The 18,184-nt window shown below is 41.7% G+C and overlaps 1 protein-coding gene and 2 long non-coding RNA genes across 3 annotated transcripts; all 3 read left to right on the forward strand.

Annotated features, from left to right (window-relative positions):
- The first annotated feature begins 2,342 nt into the window (after window positions 1–2,342).
- serhl (serine hydrolase like) lies at window positions 2,343–9,267 on the forward strand. Its single transcript, XM_019862571.1, has 12 exons — window positions 2,343–2,568; window positions 2,913–3,050; window positions 3,625–3,738; window positions 3,990–4,031; window positions 4,118–4,137; window positions 4,238–4,312; window positions 5,142–5,248; window positions 5,329–5,408; window positions 5,505–5,539; window positions 5,630–5,706; window positions 5,808–5,895; window positions 7,232–9,267. The coding sequence occupies exons 1-12, from the start codon at window positions 2,511–2,513 to the stop codon at window positions 7,370–7,372; spliced, it is 975 nt and encodes a 324-aa protein (XP_019718130.1). The 5' UTR covers window positions 2,343–2,510; the 3' UTR covers window positions 7,373–9,267.
- A 728-nt stretch (window positions 9,268–9,995) lies between these two features.
- Window positions 9,996–13,904, forward strand: LOC109511453 (uncharacterized). Its single transcript, XR_002167331.1, has 3 exons — window positions 9,996–10,404; window positions 12,055–12,294; window positions 13,104–13,904. It is a non-coding gene; the product is annotated as an uncharacterized LOC109511453 (long non-coding RNA).
- Window positions 13,905–14,205: 301 nt separating this feature from the next.
- On the forward strand, window positions 14,206–18,097 carry LOC109511454 (uncharacterized). The gene is made up of 3 exons (XR_002167332.1): window positions 14,206–15,831; window positions 17,091–17,354; window positions 17,788–18,097. It is a non-coding gene; the product is annotated as an uncharacterized LOC109511454 (long non-coding RNA).
- The last annotated feature ends 87 nt before the right edge of the window (window positions 18,098–18,184 follow it).

Raw genomic sequence — 18,184 nt, forward strand, 5'->3', positions numbered from 1 at the left:
CCAACAACAAAGTGCATGGTTGCATTTTTATAATCTTCATTTTGATTCTGATTAAATAAAGTACTAAAAACAAATAGCTTAAATCATGCAGTATTAGTACTCCCTTGTGACTGACAACCGAAACATATTTTTTTAAATGTGTTTATCATTGTGATTCTATTTTTGCAACGCTATGGAACTGTACATAATATCATTCAAAACTCTGTTTTGTAAGGGAAATGGGAATATTTTTCTTTCTTGATCTGTGTCACATATTCGTATAGTAGTCTAAAACATGTATATTTCTCATTTTTTAATTTGTTATTATTGTTCATTTTTAAAAATAAATTCATTCATTTATTTAAATACATTGGACAATGTAATGGAAGTGTTTTGCTGCCACTGCAAAAAAAAAAGTACAACATGAAGGGAGTGTGGAGCAAGAGACCAACAAGCAGATCAATCAATCTTGCGTCTGCAGTGATGCGGACTCTGTAACAGTCTGCGTCTGTCGTAGTGAAGGAGGAGCTCGGTCAAAAGGTGAAGCTCTCGATTGTACCGGTCGATCTACATTGCTACCGTTACATATGGTCACAATCTGTGGGTCGTATGAAGAACAAGAACCCGGATACAAGTGGCCAAGATGAGTTTCCTCCGCACGGTGTCTGGGCTCTCCCTAAGAGTTAAAGTGAAAAGCTCGAAAGCTGAATGAAGTGGCAGGGAAGTGGGAAGTCTGGGCTTCCCTGTTTAAACTCCTGCTCCCATGACCTAGCCTCGGATCAGTGAAAGACGTTGGATGAATGGACCTGTCAAATTTTATTTTTATTTCACGGTTATGTTCAATACATATTACTGTAATTCAATAATTATTTGAGGACCTATCCCATATTGTCACGCTAACTCTTTTTTGGGGGCCAAAATTTGAGTTTTCCAGGAAATGACTCTTCGTCTAATGCAGGGGTTTCAAAAATCGTTGGTTAGCAAGTTCGCCTCAGGTGCATCGGTGCAGGGTTCGATTATGGCTACGGCCTTCCTGTGTGGAGCTTGCGGGTACTCCGGTTTCCTCTTACTTTACAAAGCATGCTTGTAGGTTAATTGATCACTCTAAATTGTCCGTTAAGTGAGATTGTGAGTGCGAATGAGTGTCTATGTGTGTCCTGTAATTGGCTGGCAACAACTTCAGCGTGTACCCAGCCTCTTGCCTGAACGCAGCTGGGATAGGCTCCAACACTTTAAAATTCTTGCGAATTCGCACAGAATAGGTGCATAGATGCGTCTGTCGTGGTGAAGGAGGAGCTTGGTCAAAAGGTGAAGCTCTCGATTGTACCGGTCATCTACATTCCTACCGTTACATATGGTCACAATCTGTGGGTCGTATGAAGAACAAGAACCCGGATACAAGTGGCCAAGATGAGTTTCCTCCGCACGGTGTCTGGGCTCTCCCTAAGAGTTAAAGTGAAAAGCTCGAAAGCTGAATGAAGTGGCAGGGAAGTGGGAAGTCTGGGCTTCCCTGTTTAAACTCCTGCTCCCATGACCTAGCCTCGGATCAGTGAAAGACGTTGGATGAATGGACCTGTCAAATTTTATTTTTATTTCACGGTTATGTTCAATACATATTACTGTAATTCAATAATTATTTGAGGACCTATCCCATATTGTCACGCTAACTCTTTTTTGGGGGGCCAAAATTTGAGTTTTCCAGGAAATGACCCTTAGTCTAATGCAGAGGTTTCAAAAATCGTTGGTTAGCAAGTTCGCCTCAGGTGCAGCGGTGCAGGGTTCGATTATGGCTACGGCCTTCCTGTGTGGAGCTTGCGGGTACTCCGGTTTCCTCTTACTTTACAAAGCATGCTTGTAGGTTAATTGATCACTCTAAATTGTCCGTTAAGTGAGATTGTGAGTGCGAATGAGTGTCTATGTGTGTCCTGTAATTGGCTGGCAACAACTTCAGCGTGTACCCAGCCTCTTGCCTGAACGCAGCTGGGATAGGCTCCAACACTTTAAAATTCTTGCGAATTCGCACAGAATAGGTGCATAGATGCCATGTTTTGAAATAATATTTTTAAAATAATACAAATTCGATTTGAGTAAGCAGCTGACAAAGCAAATACGCTAATTTAAAAATAAAGTTCTGACGTCTACTTCCCCTTGAATAGTACATTGTTTAAAAAAAATAAAAATAATAAAACAGTTGTCTCGTTTTCTAGTTCATTATGGTGAAATTAGGAGGGGGAACCCATTTTTGAGGTGATACTCGGTGAAAAAGGTTTGAGAACTGCGCTTAATTGGTGAAAGGTTATCCCCTCCTTCTCTAAACAGTGATTGGTCACGCCGTAGCTCTAATGTTCTTGTTTGTCCAATCATTTCTTGCGTTTTAATCACGTGGCGTAGCAAACACGGAACCCTGTCACTCGTCGGCCAAAGCAAACTTAATTTCCAAAGTTGAAATTTCTCTTCTGTTTCCTTTTTGATACGGTCTAAAGCAATTTACACTTTTAAATTGCATTGTGTAGTACTCCACGCGTTCTTCGATGATACGAGTTTTTCGGAACGTCAGACACCTGTCTACCGCCCCAATGAAACAAACGGGTAACGTGTTCCATTTTTTTCTTTGGATGACTCTTTCATTTGTGTTGCATTTTGTGCTGTACCCAATTCCATCATAAACAGTCTAATCACATAACTAACTAAAAACAACTAACAGGACTATTAGGGATATTACTGATACCCATACGAAACCGTAGACAAAGGCTCAACTCATCCATACAATATAATTAGGTTGATATAATATACTAAAAATATAATTGAACATATTGATAAGTATTGTATATGTAATGTAACCTTCAAACCTCACTGTACCTCATAGCTCGATATGTATGTCGGATATATCAAAATATATCAAAATCCTCCTGTGCGTCCCCACTATCCCCTAGAACTGTCTGTACCCGTCCCCTGGGGAGAGATCAAAGGGAAAATTTGGGGTCCTGATCATGGCCGTCCTGTGCTGTGTCTACATGGCTGGGCTGACAACTGTGGTAGCTTCAACACTCTTATTCCCCTTCTACCTAAAGGTAAGTAAAATATTTTATCCACACACATCTAAAAGTTTAATGTTGTTTGCACAATAAATGATCCAAATCTAAACGAGGCAGGTGGGCATTCAGTCTCTGTCAACACCTCTCCCCTCGTTGGCCATTAATATATGATGGGTAAAAGTCAACCCGCAACCGCACGTTGGCATTTGGCATCAAGATAGTTTCACACGCCACTCAGAGTACGCGATATAATAATGGTGGGCTCAAAGCCGAGAGTGGCTATTTCTCATACTTTATAGTGCAAAATGTTTTAGGGCACATCTGAAATCAGAAATCAGGAGACCATATACTGTAATACATGAGTACAGAGAAATAACTGCTTTTGAAGGGGGTGGATAATGTTCAAGTGTGTGTTATTCTCAAGAAATTATGGTAACATAAAAATACCACGTTATCATTGTTCTGTTTTGTACAGCTGGACTTAGTAATGGTGGAGATCCTTTAAGGCACCAGTGTCTTTGGAGAAAAAAATTGATATCAAACCATAAGATACTGTGCCATGTCATGAGCTGGCCATTTGTCAGTCATCACTCTCATTTTTTCTTGTCAGGGTGCCGATATGTGGCGGTGGACCTGGCAGGTCACGGTCTTTCCTCGCATCGTCCCCCTGGTGTCTTTTACACTTTTCCTTCATATGTGTCTGATATTCACAGAGTTGTTGACAGTAAGTGCATTTTATTTTCACGTAGGCTTCGATAACATATTGATGTGTGAAACCGATTTGTATACACTTGCTATCATTTGATCTAGGCGGATTAGTAAAAGGAAAAAAAAAAGCCCCTTCTTGATTTCAATCACATTGTCCAACCGTGCTCGCAAGCTCTGATGTTCTATGGCAAGTAAAACCAATGTGATGTGTACTATCGTGATGAGATGTGCTAGCTGCCTGATGGTCTGTGAAATTAACTCCCACAGCCCTCCGCTGGCGCAAGTTCTCCATCCTGGGCCACAGTATGGGTGAGCATAGCCAAGCGTTAGTCACACCATTTGAATGTTCCTCCTTGGTAAATGTCCACATCTCCATCTTTTTTTTTTTTTTCCAGGAGGTAATATTGCTGGAATGGTAAGTTGTGCGAGTGTGTTGTTTCACCTCACATTCTTATTAGCCGCCATTTGACAATCGTAATCAGTGCTGACTTCGATCCACCTTGTGTTTGATGCAGTTCAGTGCTCTTTTCCCTGAGATGGTGGAAGCTTGTGTATTGCTGGACTCTTATGGATTCTTACCCACTGATCCGGTAAACTTAATAGAATAATTTCTCTTTCTCAAGAACCCTTCTGTTTTGAAATTACAGTTCCTAGTAGTCACAAGTCATGAATATCTTCTAACTTTCAGATTATTCAGAGTATATTTTTCTATTTTCATGGAAGATCACTTGTCATTTCAAATGTTATTTTAAAATGTATATTTTTGTTCAGCACATCCGGAGGTGTGTTCGTATGACCTTGAGTGTTGTTCAAACAGTGTTACGCCAGAACCAATATTTATATTTACTGCATCTAGTTATCAGTAAATCTCATTAACATGACATTAGACTTGGGTGGATCACATCATGATCTTTCAATGAATAGACACCCCCAGGTTAAACTCGAACCACATCTTTGCCAACTCAAAAACTTAGAATGACTTTTCCCACTGAGCATTATTTTGTTACCCGTGTACTTCCTGTTTAGTAAATCAGAGCCCCCCCCTCCGCCCTAAAATTACTTATATAATCCCCGAAATGCTGTACTCACATGAAAACAGAAAAACTGCAGTTGGTTCAGGAATACTATCTCAGAGGTTTTACTGTGCTAGAAATGTGGACCAGCCTTTCTGTTGGCAAACCCACGTTAGGACAAAGTGTGTAAAGTTCAGAATTATTTCAGGACGGCTGATAGGTGATCAAAGAATCGGAGCATGGACTAGTGATTGATTGACAAATGATAATTGATAAACTCATTTTTAATTATGGCTACTGCGTTTTGGAGGACATTTTGAGGTGTCACAAGATACATTTTAAATGTCAAAATTCACCCGAATCCCCCACAGAACACTCACACCTCACAATAAGGTCTTGTTTACAGAAAGACGTGCCTGAAATAATGCGGCGGGGGATGGATGGCATTCTTGAGTTTGAAAAGAAGCCCGAGAAGAGTGAGCGAGTTTACACTTATGAGAAAGCAGTTGAGAGGTACGACATAGTCTTGTTTTTGTCTTTTAAAACGATTCTGTTTAGCATCTGCCGATTGATTTTCTTTCTTCTTGTCTCAGGCTGTTGGCAGCAAACCCAAGTCTGTCCGAGGCGTCTGCGTGCAACCTTTTAGAACGTGGTCTTGTACAAGTTGAGGGAGGTTTGTTTTCACGTCTTCTCTGCTCTAATTCTCCTCACTTGGAATAATCCCAATTTTTTTCCCCTTCTGTAATTTCACTGTGATCTTATCATGTAGGAGTTGTCTTCTCACGTGACCTCCGTATCAATTTGGTAGGTTCCTGTTGTACGTTTTTATCTCAAGATGTCATATGCATTAACAATGTTTTTTTTTGTTTGTTTGTTTGTTTTTTTTCCATGAAGAAAAACATCGCTCGTATCACTTTGGAGCAGAGTTTGGAAATGCTCTCGAGGATACGAGCCTCCGTTCTGGTGGTTCTGTGAGTAATGAATTTAGCAGCCACATACAATAATGGATGCAATCTTTTGCTACAATTCAACATTGGAATTCTACACCTCATCTTTTTTTTTTCCTCCCCAGTGCGGATGAAGGCTTTGAGAAAATATTTGCAGAACCAGACCAAAAGAAATTTACATCAGAGCTTCTGCAGGGCTATAGACACAAAAATGTAAGTGTGTTCATACAGCGTCGGTGTGCCTGTAGCTTCCGTTATATTTATAGTTGGTAAAGGTGCAGACAGAGTGAGGCACAGACCAACAAACGGACCAGATATGCGACTGATGCAGACAACAGACCAACCAACTGTCTAGATCAGGGGTCCACAACTTTTTTTGCCTCACGGACCAGTTTCATGTCAGACAATATTTCAAGGACTGGCCTTTCAGCCCGGATAAATACAACAAAATAATATGATAATGACCTGCATGAAAATTGTGGTATTCTCTAAACATAATAATAATCTCTGGTCGTTCTGGTAACGTTTAAACGTGCCTTCAAAATAAGATACGACGCAAATACAAAGTTTAAGAAAAATACGACCCACCATCGCCACACATTATGCAGAGCGGACTTGGTTCGTGGGAATCTCCCGTTGAGATAAATCCGGATTTTAAGTACTGTCTATTAAATGTAGCCTTCTATTTCTTGAAAGTCATAGGCTCCTCTTCTGTCTCCTGGCTGGGCCTTTTCCCCTTCCCAAAGACGTTTGTTTTTTACTCATTTTGCTAGCTCCTGGGTTTCATTTTAGCGGTAACCTATCACGTGACCAAGAAGCGCACCTTGACCTGTGTCAAGAGTGACATACTGTCGACAGGTGTAACAGAGAATCTGGTAATTTTTCCAAATCAAACGTCTTTCAGATTCCGAAATGAATAAAACGGAAGTAATGTAAGTTATTTATTCTTTCTGTGCTGCCCGGTACCAAATGACCCACGGGGACCACTGTTCTAGATGACCGACAGACAGACCCACTGACAGCCTCAACTGCTGACAGTCAGTCAATCAGCCAGACGGAACAACAGACAGGCCCACAGAAAGAACTTGTGACAGTCAAACAGACAGGCAGACCCAATACACGGTGAGAAAGACGCTCAGACAGACCGGCAAACCAACTGACCATTCTGCCGTAAGTCAGAAAGGGCTCACTGGCAGACAAACGGACCGACTGACTGATCCACAGTCAGACAGGAATGCAGTGCGAAAATGACAGAACACTGGAAAGTCAGTTGGAAGGCCGATAGAGACATGAAGACAGGCCCGCAGGCATACAAAGAGACAGCAGCCGGGGAGATGCTAAAGCAGCATTCTGAATATTTCGTCAAGTGACCTACATAATGGAATGTGGTCAAGTTCTAGTAATGAGGAGGCTGAGGCTATGCAGCACAGCTAAATATGCTTGGGAGTGGGGGTGGAGGGGGGGTCGTATCATCATCATCATCATCATCGGGGGAAAAGGAGTAAACCTTGATGTGTCCTTCACATTTCGCTTGTTTTCTTTCGCTCAGCACTCGGTGGTGAAGGTACCTGGCGGCCATCATGTTCATCTGAATAACCCCGAGGTGGTTGCTCCATTAGTGTGTGAATTCCTCCAGAGCAAAGTCTTATCGACGACGGTCAATGCGGACGAACTCACTCCTAAGCTGTAAGGAAGTACACGGAGCACGCATTAATTACACTGCTCATTTCAACATTCGAACTACTAATCTCCAAGTTGCCATGTTACTTGAGGTAAACCATTTTTCATATTTGTAACAACTATGAATGTGTTGTTGCCTCACGTGGCACTTTTTTTCTTGGTTTCCGACTTGTTACTAAGCCATCTAAGGCTTCAGCGATAAATTCCGTAGACGCTTCCTGACACTGCGAAAAACACATTCTCACATTTCAGGCCCTTCGGCTACAGTCAATATGGGAAGCAGCCTCTTCATGTCTTTGGTCATGTTTTCTTTCTGGCTGCCTGATTTTTTTTTTTTTTTTGTCTGGCCAATCGACTCGTGCAGAATCAGACAGCGGTTGCCATATCACCTCCTACCCCGCTGCCTTTGAGCAACCCTTTTAAATCACTGACTTTGAAGTCTCCGGCCATTAATATTTCAGAGGTTGCATGAATAAATCAAAAGGCAACGAGCTGTGGAAAGCAGCAGCACCACAGCGGCTCAGGGGCTGCACATTAGCAAGGTGGTCCGGCTGCTTTGGTCTTTGGAGGATTTCTCATTTGCATCGCAAGCATTTTGTATCCTTGAATTCTACTTCTTTTGTCTTACAAGGCTTTCAAAAGATGCGGTTAAATGTCCCAATGCGTTTGAGGAGTTTTGTTTTTGGTTTACTATTTAAATGGAAAAACCTTGGATCAAAATGCCTGGAAAAAATATGTGCATGTAAGGCCAGCTGTTGGATTTTGTAATGTTTGCTCAATCAAAAGGATGCATTTAAATTAAATAAAAATAGCAGTCTCGCAAACCTGGAACCCACAATGAAGTTTACTGGACATACCATCTCTCCCTGTCCTTTTTCTCCTGTTGGGCAGCGACCACTTCAAGATAAAACTGCATTTAAATCTCAGGGGTTGTGTGTCTTCTTTCCACATTTCAAAAACATGCATGTGAGCTTCATTAAAGACAATAAGTTGTCCAAAGGTGTGAATGATTGGTTCTTTGATAAGGTGCGCCCCGCCTCTGTGGGATTACCTCCAATTTACCCCCAATCCGAATTATGAATATGGAAATGATGAATGGAATGAATGGGTTTGTGTTGCAAATTACTGTGACCCGCAAATTCTGCCTAGCAACAAGTAGTCCTGCACAGATAAATGACTACAAATGGAAATACTATATAAGAGCCATTAATTGTTGTTGCTGCACTAAAATGTAATATCGCTTTGCAACGTTTGAAGTAGTCTGGTACATTGCTAGGAAATGTAATGAACAAAAGCATCAGTAAGTAAGAAGTGAAGTCTTTGTTGTCTACAGTAGCGGTGATTCTGTGTGGCATCATCATTTTTAAAGCTTACTTGAATTTTCTGTAACTGTGTTTCCAAGATAATCTCCCATAACAGGTCTTGTTGGACGAAAGCGAGGATCACAGCCTGGGCGAGTAAAACACTGCACACACAAGCACACACACACACTCCACTAACGACCAAGTCCACCCGATTTATGCTGACACTGCTTTTTCACACCCCCCACGAGTGTTAAGGAAACCTCTTGGTTCTCATCGCATCCAATCAGTCAGTAATAAGCCACTGGGATGTCATTAGAGCTGCAATTAATTTGAAAGCAAAGTATGATGTAACGCTCCTCTCCGAAATGTCGTTCCTCTCATTAATCACTTGAGACTGCATCAACATTGTGTGTGGGTCTCGCAATTTTGTAATTTTTTTTTTCAGGTGAAAAAGAACCGTTTTAAATGTCAGGGTCCCGCTGTTTGGAATGTTCAACCAGTCTTTGAACTTTCCCTTTTTTCGTGCTCCATTCTATTTGATTTATTTGACACCAAGTGCTCCAAGTAAGGTCGTACAATTTCCTGCCCTGAGCTCAGCCAACAAGAAATTTGTAGTTGTGTGAAAGAGTGCACGCTTAAAGGGGAAGCCAACTCAAAAATATTCTTTATAATCATATGTTCTGAGGTCCCAGGAGTTGAAACACGGTATTCTTATTAATATTGCTTTTATGGATTATGAATTAAGAGGCAAAATCCACCCGTTTTTATCCATCTAAACCAGGATTCTGCCATCTTGCCACAAAAAAACAGCACAGCTGGATCTAATCTTGTTATTGGTCTGCCCGTGTGATATTTGGGTGGGCAAAACTTTATTTTCAAGGTTTGTTTTTATTCATGTATTTATTTTGTGTAGTTAAGTGTGCTGGATTCTGTGGAGAAACATTTTGATTTGTTTTACTCTCTGAACCGGTGGTTCTTAACCTGGGTTCGGTTAATCGGTCTCACGGGTTCGGTGAATCGGTCTCACGGATTCGACGGAGCCTCTGACATGAAGGTTTAGACACACCCGGCTCAACATGTCAATTAGTTATGACACGCCCCCTTGGCCATCACTGGCTGTCCAATCAGTGCTGTAGGAAATGTAGTTTGCTTATTAGTCAACGTGTGACTGTCGTGATAGTACGTCCCGTACAATTAAAAAAAAAAATATATATATATATACTAATGAAGGGTTCGATGAATGTGCATATTACCGGTAACTGGTTTGGTTCGCTACCTCTCAGAAGGTTAAGAACCACTGCTCTAAACAGATGCATGGGCTGGATGTGTTGAACAAACAGTGTACTGTAATATGTATCACATTTATTGTGGCGAATGCATTTGATGAATTCGTAATACAAATGTTTGCAATTCTCCAGCGAGCAGTGAATTAACAAGTTCTTTGGTGGCGGCAGTCAAACGATTATGTGGGACACTTTGGGCTAATAAAATAAAATCAGACGCACTGATGTGTCATCATTTTGTCGGAGGCATCTTTTCGTTTGCGGTGATGGCTTGAAGTTTAACGCTGCTCTGGATGGAGGGGCTCATAAAATGCGAAATGGCTGAATTTTTTTTTTATCTCCTCTCGTCCTCTCACAGGAAATAATCTCACTTCCTTTGCCCCTCCGTGTGCTGGCTGTGCATCTCTTTTGGCAGGATTTGTCTTCCAAACCCCAAAGACCGTCGGCTTCATTCTGTGAGTCGATGTTCATCCCTTTTAAAAATGAAGCGTAACATTTTGGGCCCCAGCAGGCCAAGTGTCTTTTTGTTGTCGGCCGCAACACTTTGGAGGCTGGAAACACCATCAAACATCAAACATACAAGCTTCCTTTCGTTGTAGTTGTTTTTCGAGGCTACACTGGGCACTTCATTAGTTACACTAGCTAAAGACATACAAGTCTGTATGTGGATGTGCATTTGCATTAACCCTTTCTTTCAGGGACAGCGGTAACTACAGCGGACATTTTGTCAGGTTATCAGCTTACAGGGTGCATGGAAGTATGTTGCCATATGACCAAAAACACATCCATCATACTTTTTAATCCAACATATTGTCAGCATCAATCAGACATAAGAGTGACATTTTCACCAGCCCACTGCAGAAAGTAATGATCTGGACCATTTCAACTGCTGGAAAGTGAATTTTTATTATTTCAGTCTATTTTCAACTGTGTCGTTTGATACGCCGACCGTCCTCTGCTGGGACACGACCGTTAAGATTAATTAAGTTTTTAAATTCCGCAACCCTCGAGCATAAGCGGTTCAGAACTTCGGATAATGGATGAATGGGTGACATTTTGCTCGACGTGTGCAGCGAGGGGGACGTGTGTGCAATGGGATGACACAGACAGGAAATTGATGGTTGGATTTGTTTTGCCACACTGCATGAGGATTTTTTCGGATTCAGTGGCTGCAAAAGGTTAATTTGTCTTTAAGAAACTGTTAGGTACTGTATTGTGGAATTGAGTGTTGCTTAGCGTAGTGTCTTGAAGCGGTGGAAATGCGTGCATGACTTAGCTGCAACCAGCAGGGGCGCTGTTGATACAACACGATATCAGCCATGGTAACTTCAGCTCCATCCCTGCAGCAGTATTCTGCCCAATACAATCGTGGCTTGTAGAAAAATCGACTGCGCTTTGAAGCCATAAAAGTAAAATGTCATTCGTCATTATCATTTCCAATTTGTAAACACCAGGAAATATCATGACAGTCGGCTGCAATGACCAAATGTGTACAACACACCCCACCTGTGGCACAGACACAGCATCAGAAAAAGCTGCTGTTTTACAGTGGCCTTTAAAAAGTGCCTGGCATTTCGCAACATTAAGATGCAGAAGAAAAACGCACCTTTCTTCTCGTCTTAAAAGTGTCACATCATCATTTCCTGCTTGTAAATGTCATCATTATGACCTTCCCGTCATCCGGCTGCTTTTTATGAATCCCCTTCCTCGGCTAAAAATAGGCGCTAAACTTGTTTGTGCTGAGCTTTTGTCTTTTTCTCGTGAGCAATAGTCATCCATCAGCTTTTACTCTTAAACATCAGTGCGGCCGCTTTCAGTCATCGTCTATATGACAGCCCCCCCCCCCACCACCACCACCACCACCACCACATTCCTCCTTCTTCGTGTCACTGCAACTGCGCGTTGGCCCTGGGTGTTAAATTGAGTGCAATTGATTTTACGCGGCAAGCCGAAGACATCTGAAGGGCTTGCACCCGTCTCCTCCCACACACACACACACACACACACACACACACACACACACACACACACACACGCACCACACACAAAGATGATAGTTATATAAGTTTCCCTCCCACTCCCTCCTTCCTCTCTGCCATGAGCAGGGGTGTTGTCATGGCAACCGCACCCCTCCTTTGAACGTCAGAGGCATGAGCTCGGAGGATGAAGCTGCATGCAGCATCTGTCTCTTGTGCTTCTCGGAGAGCACCTGTCGTCTTTCTGGACTTCATTTCTGTTTGCGTGCCACTCTGAGAGCTGCGACGGTCCGTCTTGCCCCGTGCTGACGGATTTGACTGCGGACCCGAGCCGCACACCTTCACGTGCCGGTCCGGCCGTGTGCACAGGTGAGCACTTGTGTTCAGTCGTCGTTGTTTTCAGGATGTCTGGAAAGAGCATGCAAGTGATTTTCGGAATCAGATATACATGCATGTTACGTGTCTTGTCATCTTCTGCGTGTTGAATTCCCCATTGGCTCAGATTTGTGGAAACATCTTTGACGAGGCACGCATTACTTACTCAATACCGTGACAGCTCATTGTGTTCCCTGACTAATTTCAAATTTCAAAAGTAATTCCCCCTTGGAAAATAATGCAGAGTGAATTCATTCCATCCATCCATCCTCATTCGGGTGATTGGCGAGCTGGAGCCTATCCCAGCTGACTTTGGGTGAGAAACTGGGTACACCTTTGAGTGAATGCCACCCAATTGCTGGAAACATAGACAACACATTCACACTTGTGCACAGTTCAGTCTTCAGTGAACATACCATACACATTATTTAAGGTGATTGAGTCAGTGAGAATAATGGTGGCTCTGGAGGACTGTTATAAAGAAGGAGCAGCACAATGAATTGAAGTTTAAAATCACAGGTGTCAAACCCCGGTGCTTGCGGGCTGCTATAACGCATGTTTTTGAAATTTCCCTCCCCCGGCACACTTGATCCTATGATCGGCAAGTTTTGCAGGAGCCGTACAATGATCCTGATTGTGTGAGTCAGGTGTGTGAGGGAAACGGCTAAAACATACAGAATACGGCCCTCGAGGAACAGAGTTTGACACCTGTGTATTAAATCATGATGCACTGAGTGCTATTTTCTTGTTGTTGTTTTAGCACCACAGAATAACTCTTGTCTCTCCTCTCTCCCAACATGGAGACCCGCTTCTTCCGCCTCAGCCGTTTCGGACCCGCCCCACCTCCGAAGCCCCCAGCCATGTCGTGGTTGTTCTTGGACTGGTTTGTGCCACTCTACCTGCTGGTTTCAGTCTTGGTGCTGGCGGGCTTCGGAGCGTGCCTGTACTTCCTGGAGCCCGGGCTGCACGACACACACATGTGGAGCAAAAAAAGCACCAGACATCGCCCACTGGTGGCAAGTGTGAACTGCAGAGATGATGACACGGATGCTCTCATTTGATCCCATGGGAGGGCTGGGTGGGGGGGAGGGGGGCTTCAACAATGGAAAGAGGAGGGATGATCTGATAAGCCTTATCCCATCACAACAACTTTTCTCTGATCCCAAGCATATTGTGTTGTTTTTTTTTTCCCGGGGTGAATCAGACTGAAGTGAAACAGATGAGTTTGACTGTAAATGATGCCAGAACGAGATTGTGGAGGGGCATGATGGCCTTTGATAGGCTTGATGTCAACATGCCATTGTCCATTTGTGCCATTTTTTAACATGCGCTGTTGTTTTTTTCTTTTTGTTTGTTTGGGCTACCATTTCAAGTGTAGTGTATAATGGTTTTGATTGAGTTCTTCCTATTTTTCAAGTGGCATATAAGACACTTGCGGCAACCTTGCATAATCCATCAAGAGCCAGTACTTATCTTTTATTTTTACACCCGTCTACCATTGCTTTAGAGATTTGTTTTGCACATAAAACAGCTCACAGTTTTATTGGGATCATATTCAAAAACAGATTCATCTCAATAAATGTGTTGGTTGTAGAAAGGTTTATTTCAGTAGTTCAATCCAAAAAGTGAAACTCATCTATGTATAGCCATTAAACACACACTCTATATATATGGGGGTTATTTGCTAGTTTTTTCCAACATTACTTGATATCTCAACATTACTTTAAAAAGAAAAAAAAAAGATCCACAATTTTTTATGGCTTTTTCCTCATAAATTCAACCCCAGCTAGTCAATTTCTCTTTCCGTAATGTTAAGTTCGGCGTGCGATCCGACCACACTGATTTTAATACCAATAAGGGATGCCATTGCAATTCCTGGGACTCAGCTAGGTACCATCCCACAAACGCCCCGTTATGCCCAATTCTACCTGTGGAAAGTCACGCAAAATACCAAAAAGAAAGAAAATTTCCACCCATGCGTAGTGACAGACTGCCCTTTGCGTTAGACTTGTGCTGTGAATATTAATGCAGCCAAAAGAGGTAAGCCCAAAGTTATTTATAGGCCTACTCTGAGTTCAGTTAATTAATTACATGTTGAATGGGTTTTTTTTAGCTGGGAATGACACAAGAGAGAAGTTGTGTTAAGGGATATGGAAAAAAAAAAACTAAACAGTTATTTTGTTTTTACATGTTGAATTTTCTGACAATTATGAAAAAGCATTCGAAAGCATCATGGTAACCTCAATTAAACATTACTTTGGCACATCATTGTGTAATTTTCATGCTAAACAAGACCCATTTAATATATACACATTTATCCCAAAATTAGGCAATGAATAAATTGGTGCTTTGCTGTGTATCATTAACAATTAGAAGATATCTGTTGGGACACATTGCAATTGCTTCCGACCATGCATCTCTAGTTCTGTTTAACAACCCCATCTGTGTATCATGGCGGTTAGTGTGGTGTCAAACTCTTGTGATGTTCTTCATGTTTCTGTTGCTTTATTTAGCTGCAAAAGATCAAATATTACAAACAGCCGAATGTCCAGATGACACAGTGCCATTTTACAACCACTGCAAACAGACAACCAATCAAAACTGTGCATGATTATCTTTGTAAAGGATGGGTTTTTTTTGTATTGAATCACATCAATTGTCATGTGTACTTAATGTTGTGGCCGTTGACGCTGTTAATCAGGGGGTGGGCAAAGTACAGCCTGCGGGGCCAAGACTGGCCCGTCAAGCATTTACATTAGCAAGAGTCCTGTAATATTGCTTGCAGGAATTTTGGCTCTTTTGTGTTGTTGTTGTTGTTGCTAAAATTATTTAATGAATTTATTTTTTCGTTGGTATTTTATTAATTAAATATTTGGTGATTTATTGTGAATAATAAATGTATATGTTAAAATGTACTAATTGATGGAACAAAATTAATTCATACATTTATTGATATTATTTAAACATATATGCATAGAAAAAACATTTTAGCTCTTTTTCTCCCCAACCTCTTCTACAAATCACCTGCCCCATGTGTCTGTTTTCAAAGTAAAATGGGGCCCTTGAACCCCAAAAGTTTGCCCACCCCTGCTGCAAATCTTGACACAACAACAGATTCTGAGACGCATGTGGATGGTTTGTGTGACAGTGTAGTAGTGACGATAGTACAATGTGTGACCTATAAAAGTAGCAGATGTATGTTTGTAGATCACAGAAAATGGCATCCCGAGAGATCTTTTGTTGTATTGACTGTGGGTGAGTCATTCCACTATCATGTGCTTCCTTATCTTTTCACACCAAAAATAAAAAATATGTTCTGTAAGTGGTGATGAGTATGTGTGATGTCAAGAGCAGGACAGCAGGCAAGGATGCAGTGTGGGTGCGAAACAACAGTGCAGGCTCAGTGTACAGGAATCACGAGAATGGCGTCTGTCCGCCCACGATGCCCACTGTGTCCTCTCTCGTCACGCTATTTGTCTCCTTTTCCTCACTCAAGTCTGACAACAACCAGACAACAGCCTCCATGTGCAGGTTAGTGACTTTTACTGCCATGTATGGTTATAATAGTTTGGGATATTTCATTGGAGTTGGTTTTGCTCATATAAATACGATAAAATGAACCCCAAAAAGCTCATGTATGATATTATTTGACAAAGACGACATTTATGCCATCATAATAATTTCTTTTATGAGCATAAGTTGTAGTTTCTGTTAGTTTTCTTTTTTCAGCATTTTTGTTTTTCCTAAAATATTTTATTTTGTTAACGAAATTGTTTTTCCAATTGTAGTTTTATTTTTTTTGTTATTTTTCATTAACTATAATAACCTTTTTTTCCGAGTCACTTGTTCCTCCGTAAAACTACAGTACTGTGTAACAATCTCTCTAAATCAGAAGGGGACGACAAATAGGTCAAGTCAGGAAATGACTCTGGCGCCGAGCCAGATTTCAGACACATTCATCGATTCTTCGACCCCTAACAACCCGAACCACATGATAAACTGCCCATTACACCCCGATAGGACTAACAAATTCAGTATTCAGTCATATTGTAAAAATGCCAAGAAACTTATTGCATCATTCCCTCTGGAACTGAACTCTACCGTATCAAATGCATTCGTTCCACTTTAAAATCAGCCGTCCTTGAATTGTATCGCACCACATGTATCAAGATACGTATCGAATCGTCTTTCATTGGACAGACGCACACCCTTAGTAAAAATAAATATATAAACTATTTTTCTAATTATTATTATGTAATCTCCTAAATGTTTTTTGTGCGTGTGTAAATCTGTGAGGTGGCAGGTAGTGACAGACGTTAGGCTAACTGGCAGGGTTCAAGAACAAGTTTGTTCAAAATCTGGTTCCGGTTCCCCCAAAAAATTAAGACTGCTGTTTCAGTTAGCAACATTTACACAGTTAATTTAAGATAGCGGTACCTTGTATCATGCTCTTACTCTGAAAGACAAAGCGAACCACTTCCAGTAGTGAAAGTGATTGGTGTAGGTGTGGTTGTTCTTAAAGTAAAAATAAAATTGTGTTGAGTGTACAGTAATGCTAAAATGTTGAGTAATGTCTCTTTGTGATGGCGTATTCACAGTTCCACTCGCCCGACTACGCAGCTATCAGCATAGGTTCACTGAGCACTTAGTCTAAATGCTGGTCTGCCTCTAAAAATAAATGGATGAATGGGTCTGTATTTGTACACCTGGATTTGTTTCGTTGATTGCCTTTTTTCCCATTAGGACTGGCTAGCCTCCTCCAAATGTTTCTTTATTTCATTCTTCATCAGGTTGCACTCTCATCTCATTTCCCCAACGTAAAAAGCAGCAGGCGAAAGAAGAATGAGCGTATTTGACCGCCTGTCACCTTTAATCCCTCGTCTGTCGGCGTCCTCCAAACAAGCAAAAGATCATCCTCAGCTTCCTCATCCTACCCACCCTTCATCCGCTCCTTTGTCTGCTCCCCTGAAAAGGAAAGGAGTTGACATGCCTTCGTATAGGCTCGAGGGTGTCACCTACGAAAGAAATCAAAAGAAGCTCTTGGGTGCTGACAGGTAAAAGAAAAATGGATCGAGTATTTTGGGTGGTTAAAAAAAAACATTTACAGCAATACCCTTGGCTTCGAAGTCCCGCTCTTGTAGGTGATTTTTTTTCTACCCCCCCCCCCTTTTTTTTCCTACTTTGGGCTCTTGTTGAGGTGTAATACCACCCTTGACCACAAGATAGCGGCACACACTTTGAGACTAAATTTGCTAGAGCAAAAAGTAATCAACACAGACGAGTTTGTGGTGTCGTTGTGTGTTGCTGTATGCCTTTCTATAGACTAATTCTTGATTGTGAGATGCAAGCATTGTTATTAAGAGCTGGATTAAATAGGCCAAGTCGCCATTGAAGATGGCCAAGAAGGGACAAAGTGCAGAGCCCGCCACTTATTTATAGTGAGCTCATTCCATACGTTCTCTTTAATATTTTTACCCCTCTCTACAGCTCCACATGTTTTGGCCCTGCTTGTTCATCAACGTGTCCTCCTTGGAGTAAACACGGCCAGCATCTGCAGAGGAATGACGGTGAAATAACTGTAAAACGTCCTGCAAAGACTTCCGTTACCTTTTCGGCAAAGACGAACACCCCCACTTCTGAGCCCCAATCCAGGAGGGATAGGCTTGATCAGAAAGAGTTGTTGGACTTTTCCAATCGAGGTATACATAGACAAAGTTGGCTCCAGCTGATTGCGCAAAATCCTCCAAGACGATAAATACAAACAGCAACAAGCGATTGAAGCATATATATAAGTGTGTGTGTGCGTGTGTGTGTGTGTGTGTGTGTGTGTGTGTGTGTGTGTGTGTGTTTGATTTTCAGCGAGTTTTTAAATTACGCATTACAT

The sequence above is a fragment of the Hippocampus comes genome, unplaced genomic scaffold (genome assembly GCF_001891065.2).
Source record: "Hippocampus comes isolate QL1 unplaced genomic scaffold, H_comes_QL1_v1.1 scaffold7, whole genome shotgun sequence".
Lineage (NCBI taxonomy): Eukaryota > Metazoa > Chordata > Actinopteri > Syngnathiformes > Syngnathidae > Hippocampus > Hippocampus comes.